This window comes from Prosopis cineraria, unplaced genomic scaffold, assembly GCF_029017545.1.
Source record: "Prosopis cineraria cultivar Desert tree isolate PC_DT_omini unplaced genomic scaffold, ASM2901754v1 PC5, whole genome shotgun sequence".
Classification (NCBI taxonomy): Eukaryota; Viridiplantae; Streptophyta; class Magnoliopsida; order Fabales; family Fabaceae; genus Prosopis; species Prosopis cineraria.
In genome coordinates this window covers 30,029,820-30,038,733 of record NW_026555336.1, presented here as the reverse complement: position 1 = coordinate 30,038,733, position 8,914 = coordinate 30,029,820, and the positions used below count along the sequence as shown (strand labels likewise).

At 33.9% G+C, this 8,914-nt stretch overlaps 1 protein-coding gene across 1 annotated transcript; it reads right to left on the bottom strand.

The window, feature by feature from the left end:
• Positions 1–4,833: 4,833 nt before the first annotated feature.
• LOC129311905 (zinc finger protein GIS3-like) lies at positions 4,834–6,133 on the bottom strand. The gene has a single exon (XM_054954391.1). The coding sequence runs from the start codon at positions 5,910–5,912 to the stop codon at positions 5,124–5,126; it is 789 nt and encodes a 262-aa protein (XP_054810366.1). The 5' UTR covers positions 5,913–6,133; the 3' UTR covers positions 4,834–5,123.
• Positions 6,134–8,914: the final 2,781 nt, after the last annotated feature.

Below are 8,914 nucleotides of genomic sequence, written 5' to 3'. Positions count from 1 at the left end.
CAACAAAAGTTTTGCAAATGGTCCCAACAAACCTGGAGCTAGCTTTTGTAACAAAAGAAAAGATTTAGTCAACATGTTATTTCCAATCTACAGGGGTTTAAACTCAAACTAACAAGAAATGTTCATTAATTAGAGGGAAAAGGTTTTATCATTTTATGCAGGATATGTATAGGGTAACCCCATCCGAGTCGAATATAATCTTATGCTCATGAAGTAAGGATTGTGTTAGAATTTCTTATTGACTAATACTTAGTATTTCTTCCTCACCAGTCAGAGGGCATCAGATATTTTGTTGTTTTTATTAATAAAAAAATGAGAAAGAAAGAGAGAGAAAAGTTCCAAGAAAGGAAAGGAAAGGAAAGGATAAACTATTCCAATTGCACGCACACAGTTTTCAAATCTAAAATCAGAGCCATCCTTTTCTTGCTTCCAAGAATCAAACCAAAGGTCGAAAGCCATTAACAAGTTTCAAGCAAGAAAAAAATATATTATTTTCTTTGTTAAATATTACTGGACACTTTTAATCAAATTATAACTTTCAATGAGTAAGTTGATTATATTTAAAATTGTAAACTCATTTTATATTTATCCTTTCTTTAATAAGGTGTTTTAATTGGAAAATCATATTGATTACACTTATAATTAAGAACTTTTTTTTATAGAAAAAAATTATTAATTATATATTAAAAGATTCAAAATACTTTATATTTTTTAAGATGCATGTGCTTTGAAAAAATATAAAGTATTTTGTAATACTAAGCGAAAGGAGCATAAAAGAAGAAAGGAAAACCGAAAGCATCTTCAACTACTTAAAGCCTCTCATGTATTCGATATTATATATGTACGTACACACACACACACACACACACATCCCTGAAGTTGGCTTGTGGAGATGGACTCGACCAGATTCCAATAACCAAATCTCATGGTTAAGCCATAGGAAGATGATATCACGCAACAATATTCTTTTATTGGGTTAAACAATTGAAGTGGCCAAATCTTGCTTTTGGGTTGGACGTATATGAGTCAGAGATCTCAATAATGGGTGGCAAAAGCACCGACCTTGCGTTATCTTGATTCACTTAAAATATTGTTCTATTTCTGAACTTCACTTTAAGTTAGTAAAGGACAATTTGCAAGAGTTTTCGGAATATACTACATGACAGGAAAACCATAAAATATGTTTGCTTTAATTTGTTTATTTATTTTTATTTTGTTTGTGTATTTTGGCTTGTCCTCAGCCTATTGATTCATGACTAGCTAGCTAAGCTAACGTGCTTTCTTTCCTGTGAATTAGATTTTGTTCTTGGAGCAACCACGTAAGCTTTTGCATCGTGCCCTTAAATTCTCCGTCAACATTTATTAAGCTATAAAGTTTTACAAGAATGCATGATTTCAATTTTTTTCTTTGAATTGCTCATAAGTGTAGGTATTGACTTGTTCAGGGTATGATCAGATATTAAATATTGGTGCATCTCCCAACAAGTGTTTGAATATTGATTTGTCACATTTTGAGTGACTAGTCCTCCCGTTAAATCCAACTCCACTAATAATTTTGATTTTTTTAATTATTTACTATGTTTTTTATTAGAGATAATTTTATTGGAGACATGATCAAAAAAATTAAATGTGGGTATCTCTCTTAATGGGACTGTGAGAAAGACCTGTCCTTTCTACTAAATCTAACTCTTATGCATGATTTCAATTTATATATACAAATTTTCTTATAATCCTAATAATATTTTAGGGTTTTTAATATATATAATTTTGTAGTAATTAATTAACGTCTTGATCATAAGATAGCCGTTTCTTGCATTATCCCTACTATATATATATATATATATATGAAATCTTCATGAACTCTCTCTTTCTCGCTTTCTCTCTCAACTTGTTTTCTCTTGATCCGTTCGAGAATAAATGGAAGGTTATGGAGGTTAAATGTGTCACAATATATATTACAGATTTCTAATGAGATTCGATCGGTATACTCGTGTTGGTATAACTGCACCCTTAGCTTTCTCAATTATAAGAGTTTGATTCCTACTTCTATATGTACTTTTATTTTATGTCAATTTTTTTTAAAAATAAATTGATACAAAAAATAAGCAAAATACAAAATTCTTTTGGGGGGGGGGGAAGAAATTAAAGAAGAGAAAAGGGGAAAAGGAAAAAAGAAAAAGAAAAAGAAAAATGAAAAGCTCCTTTAGGACCGTTGCAAGTTTTGGTCCCACATGTTGTCCCTAGCAAATGACAGATTTCATACCAGGAAATAAATTGTGTTCCCCCCCCCCCCCCAATTTTGATTTCTTTTTCCTTTGCATATATAAGTTATGTTGTTTGTAATTAATTAATGGTATTAATAATTATTGAAGCAGAGATCAACCACATGGCTTATTATGAGCTAACCAGGCAAAATAAACGGCTACTTCTTTGAATTAATGTTGAGAACGACTATACATGTACATGTATACATGTCTACACATATATTAGTGGTCGCATGAATGCTCTGTCCATTTTAAAATATAACTAAATTTTAATCAATTCATACAATTTAAAAAATAAAATTGATTAATCTTAATAATTATGCTTGAAATTTTAACCAACCCACACTCACTCATCATGCAAGATACCAAAATACCAAAATACCTTTTTTTTTTTCAATAAGGGGTATTTTCATCTTTAGGTATTTAAAGTTTATATTCTATCATTAAATTAAATATATATATCAAACAAAAATTAGGAAAAATGACAATAAAATCCCACCAAAATATATAAATGACAATTAGGCTCCTCAAAGTGTCAAAATTTTTATGAAATCTTTAGATACTTTTTTGACATTAATAATTTTAGATTAAATGATTAAATTACCCCTTATTTAAAATAAAAATAACAAGCCTGGCTCTATTTTTCTAATAACACCTTTTGTTTAAATAAACTTTTATTTTGTAAATTGTAAAAATTAAACAAAAAATCACAACTACCCACATGAAATTTTTTCTATGATTAATACACAAGTTTTGAAAATAATTAATTCTAATCACAACTTTTGTTTGAGCAATTATAAATTTAATTTTGTGAATCACAAAAATTGAATAAAAAATCATAACTTCTCACATGAAATTTTTTTTAATATTGAAATTCAAATTCTAAAAATAATTAATCATCACTTTTATTATATGAATCATAATAATTAAACAAAAAATTATAACTTTTCACCTGAAATTTCTTTAATCATTGAAGTTCAAATTTTGAAAATAACTAGTTACAACTTTTGTTTAATCAATCACAACTTTTGTTTAATTGATCACAACTTTTATACTGTGAATCGTAAAAATTGAATAAGAAATCAAAACTTTTCATATGAACTCATTATTTTTTATTATTTTAAATAAGGGGTAATTTATTCATTTAATCTAAAATCAGTAATGTCGAAAAATTACTTGAGACTTTAAAGAATTATGATATTTTGAGAGACTTGATTGTCATTTATATATTTCAATAAAATTTTATTGTTATTTTTTCCAAAAAATATTGAAAAAAAAAAGAAAAAAAAACTATCTCAAGATTCCATTAATTTTTTTGACCCATCAGATATATTTTCAAACACTCATGAAAGAAAACTAAATGCATCTAACTGATTTGAAAAAATATATATATATATATATATATCCTTGAAATTAAAGAAAAAAGAACATCATGGTTAATTAATTGTATTAAATGGAGTGATAAGCATATGTCCAATGGACCGTTTTACTAGAGATGTGTTCCTCTTGGATTTCACCAGAGTCACAAGTACAAATTCACATAGACTTTTTGGTGACCTTTAATGATTATGTGAATACAAATCTTGTACCATCCCTTACTAGATTACTACAAGAGACACAAATTCAGAGAACTATTGATAATTGTCATAAATTTCCTACGACAACATTAATTGTACTTTCTTTGCATGTCCTATCTGTCTCTTCAGTTATTATTGCTGCTTCTCATAATTAAAAAGAAAAAGGACACCAGCTAATAATACACTGGCCTTTATTCATCAGGACATCAATTTTTTCAAATTAAAAAGTTTATAACCAGCCAGAAAAACACAAATTCTGAAGTAGCCATTAAATCAAATGCCCTAGCTGCAAGCCACTGATTTGATCATAGCAATGATCAAATAACGAAGTACCTTATAACTTTATTCTAACACACACACACACACACACACTAGGTAGCAATTTTTATATTCCGTCGTCCTGTATCTTAAAAACTTGAGAATGTTACTATCATCTGTCAAAACTAATTTAAATTCTTATCATGTAGGATCGTTATTATTGACAACCACTTTACAGGCATCTTAAGATGCCTTTAACATTCGTATTTATCATGATTACATATTCAAAAACTCAAACTTTAAATTTTTAAATTAGTTGAGCCAGGCGGCCCTTGATATATTAGCTAGTAATTACTAACAGTATTATTATTATAGTAGTACGTAAGCCAAGGTTGCTTGACACTGATAAATTGATTGTCAAAAGCTTCAAACACCTGCATTACAGGTTAGATTTGAGTCACCCTTTCCACTTGGATATGCCCAAGTCATTGTCCAAATTATAATATAACACCAAAATGGTGCATGCATGTTTGTACACTACGAGTTAATTAAATATAATTCTCAATATAAACAAATCATGAAAAGCTAATTAATATTCTCAGTGCAAATTAAATAGTGACCATTTTGATTGATTCCACCGTTGCTTCTTCTTCTTCTTGTTTTTTTTTTTTTGGCCTTTTTTCTTTTTAATTAATTTTCTCTGGCATATTTGGTGGTTCTTGAAGAGGCGAGAATAATTAACGATGTTAGAAGCTAGAGCCTATTGATGGAATGGAGACAGAGATGTGACCCATGTGTACAATACTGAATGGGTAATGAGTGCAATGTGTACTAGTAACTAAGTGAAAATCAGTAGCTTTTGGAAGGGAAAAAAATAAACAAATAAATATGAAAATGTACAAGATTTGAAGTGAGCCGAAGCTATTTAAGCTGAAGCTGAAGTGGGAGCAGCCAGCCATAAGTGGAGGCTCAAACCTGAACCTATAAAGATGGATACAATTCAATTTGGAGCCGAGCTGAGCCATCATGGGGCGGATGGTGCAAGGCTTAGATGCAAGTCCAAGCCCAATGATTCATCGAAATTGGGCCCAGTTTCGACCTTGGAAAACCTACTCAAGGAAGGTCCATCAACCCGTCCGTTGACCCGAGATAGTGCTTGCTGCGACCCGAGGGACGCCAATGCGGATGACGATTCCCCTGCACCGCCACCATAGGGAACCATCCCTACGCCCGCAGATCTTCCACCTGTAATCCCAGTATAATTCACAGAGTTGTTCGACGACGACGGGAACACACAACCGTGAGACACAGACACGTGGAATGGAGACGGCGCGGAACGTGGTGGCATGTAGACCCACGAGGCCGGAGGCGCCGGGACTACCACGGACCCGTTCGGAGCCAGGAGGTGCGGCGGAGGAGCGAAGGCGGAGATTATGGGGTTCCGAACGAACGAAACGGCGGCGTTGCGCGTGGCTTGCAACTGCGCTCGCTTTAGCTGCTGACGCTCCTTCTTGTGCGCGTTCTGGTGCCCACCAAGCGCTTGTGAATTCGCAAACTCTCGGCAACAATACTGACACTCGTATTTCCGGTCACCGGAGGAAGGAAGGAAAGCCGCACCACCACCACCGCCTCCGCAGCCGGAATCCGGCGAGCCAGATGGGGTGGCAGGCTTGCCTGTGGAATCTGATACATCTTCAAGCACTACTTCATCTTCTATATCTTCTTGAACGTTGAAGCCGAAGAGCTTTAACCGCGTGGTGGAATTTGTGGGGTTAATTCTTTTGTTCTGGTAGTGATCAATCGGATCCTCCATAGCTGGGATTTGAATCGAAGTTTGAAACTTGGAATACAGATCGAGGGTCACAGGGGTAGTGAAAGTGTGAGACAGAAAGGAGAGAGAGATTACAAGTATGTGAACACATATATTGCAAGGAGTTGTTGCATGAGCTGTGGGTCTATTTATACTAAGAATTCAGGAGTGATTTTTTGATAAAAACTATACCCAAATAAGTACACAGTGAGGAGAGAGAGGGAGAGAGGGAAAGGGGTAGTTTGCGGACATCCCAAGGAGAAGAGAAAGTGTGTGAAATATGGGAACACGACCCGAGAATGCTCAGGGGACCCAAGGGATTGCGCTTGTCTCTTGTAAGTTCCCTCGTTGAAATTACCAAACTGACCTCACATCTCAATTATTTGACCCAAATGAGACATTATATTTTCTGTAAAATAAGCCACAAATAACAATAACTATACACTAACATCAACTGGGTATTTGTAGTCATTTTGTAATCAAAGTATTGGGACAAAGACTGGATTATTAAGTATGTGGTGCATGTGAGATTGGAGTATGGTAGGGGTTTAACCCATAAAAAATGATTGCCACATTGGATCACGACTATATTATATATATAGTGTGTCTGTGTGTTTATTTATACTCATACATATGACTTTGTCGTTTTTCCCCCTTTTCTGCTTCACATCCCTTACGAACCATATCATAGGGTTTGCTATGGTTAACTGATGAACTTGATCATGGTTTAGCAGCATCAAAGCCATTAAATAAGCAAAACATGCAAAAATTAATGGCACAAAATAAGAAGAATGGACCCATCACTTGGTTTATCTATTCTTACCCAAACCAATCGAAGACAAGTTGATTTTCCAACCAACCAGAGGGAGCGGGGAGAGAGAGGTCTATAGAGAGAGGGTGAGAGTGTGGGTTAAAGCAAAGCAATTAGGTTTGAAAAGTTTGGAGGTATCTGTGTGGGATATTTATCATGCTGGCACTTCATTACTTCCACACTCTTTTGATGAATTTTGAACTTTGCGTAAGATGGCCCTATCAAGAAGCAGCTTATCAGAGAGATGAGTGTTTGAAACAACTAATCACAGCATTTGCTATAAAAAGAAGAATTGGAAGAAGAAGAATATATATGCTCATCTTGTCAGTGATTAATTGACCCACTTCATTTATGACACGTACGTCTTGCCACCATTTTCCTCTAACAATGGTTGAGAAAATTAAACCCTAACAGCAACAAATTATTATTATTATTATTATTTTGAGTACAAGACCATGGAAAAACTATGCAAGGAGACAAATTAAAATCAAATCATATCTAAAACTATAAGGTTGATGCAATTAGGTGGCAAGTTATCCAAAACCTTAATAGTGAAGCTATCTCTGGATGTTTGATGGGCTAGCAAGTTAGCGCAACTATTTGCTTCTCTGTAAACATGATTGAAAATGATTTCATAGCTTTTCATTGTGAGATTTCTAATTATCTTGATATATTTAGAGAGAGGGTGCATATCAGAGTGGTTATAATCGATAAGGGATAAAGCTTTTATGAAATTAGAGTAGACATTGACTTTGGAGAACTTAACATTTCAACAAAACTTAAGACCCTTCGAAATTCTCATAAATTCATCAGTTGTGTTAGGATGATAGCCAATATTTTTAGTGAAACTTTTGATCCAATTACCCTTATCATCCCTCATGATGCCCTTGCAAGTAGTAGCCCCATTGATATTAACAGATTTGTCAATATCAAGCCTAACCCATCAAGGTGCAGGAGGATTTCATTTAGCTTCATGTCTAGTGCCATTTTTACTCAAATGGTTGATTCTAATTTGAAGCCATAAATCGTTAATAATCTATTGAGTGCAAGAGAAGACAATGTCTTTATCTTAATTATTATTATCTAAATAGATCTTGTTGCATCTTGTCTTCTATATATTCCAGCAAGCAAGTGTAAAGAGTCTTTGCCAATTGTTCTTCTCGTGCTCAAGCTACTTGTTTCATTTTTTACATTTTAAACTATCCAATCCTGCACATAGAAATAGAAGAAAATATTAAGTTTGTTATGAGTAACTAATTTTTTTCAAACATTACGAGCATACTCACAATTCTGCAAAATATAAATAAAAAAGTCAAGAGAGTTACAATTAAAAAGGCAAGTATGTTGTTGGGGGTGTATTTTCATCATAATGCGTGTAATTGGTTTGGAGATGATTCTCAATAGTTTTTTTAAAAAAAGTATTTAATTTTTTTAAAAGTGAGCCATTTTGAGATTTAAGGTCATATCCAATACTGATTTTGGTTTTTTTCGAATCTCCATAGCAACAAATTATTTGAAACCCCTGGCCTGTCAAAGCTTTTCCCTTTTTCATCATTTAATTTTCTTCCATCACCTCCTGGGTAGTTTTGTAATCTCACATATAGACTCTTCAGAATTTTTGTTGAGGAACGGAACCCAATAAGCCACCGTGAAGCGTGCAGCCCATGTCTCTGTTTTCTCCACAGGCTGCCTGCCAGCTTCTGCCTCCAACCCACTCCTTCACAGTTGAAGATCACAAAAGTGGAAAATTTTTAGGTATCTTACTAGAAATTTTAACTTTATTTAGACACTTTCTGTGACCGCAAGACGATCAAACTCTCTCAAATCTCAATAACTATAAGTTCTTAATATGGTTCCATTCGAACTCTAGGCTACTGCTTAAGCTGACAATATAGAGATTCCGACGCTCTCACCTTCCACCAGAACAAGACTGATCACTTTCTCTCTTTAGAAAAAGTCAAAGCAGCCCTACATGCAGAGAGATTTATGGAGCTAAGTGGTTTCATGTTATGATATGTGGCGTCAAATATTCTAAACTAAGAGATGATAGAGATGATGATGATGATACCCAGATCTAACACCGTCAGCCCCATGCTGTACACAAATTACTGCATCGTGGCCCACGTGTCAACATCATATTCGCCCTCGGATATCTCCTGTTAGATATGTCTGTTTGACATTATTCCAACCTGTT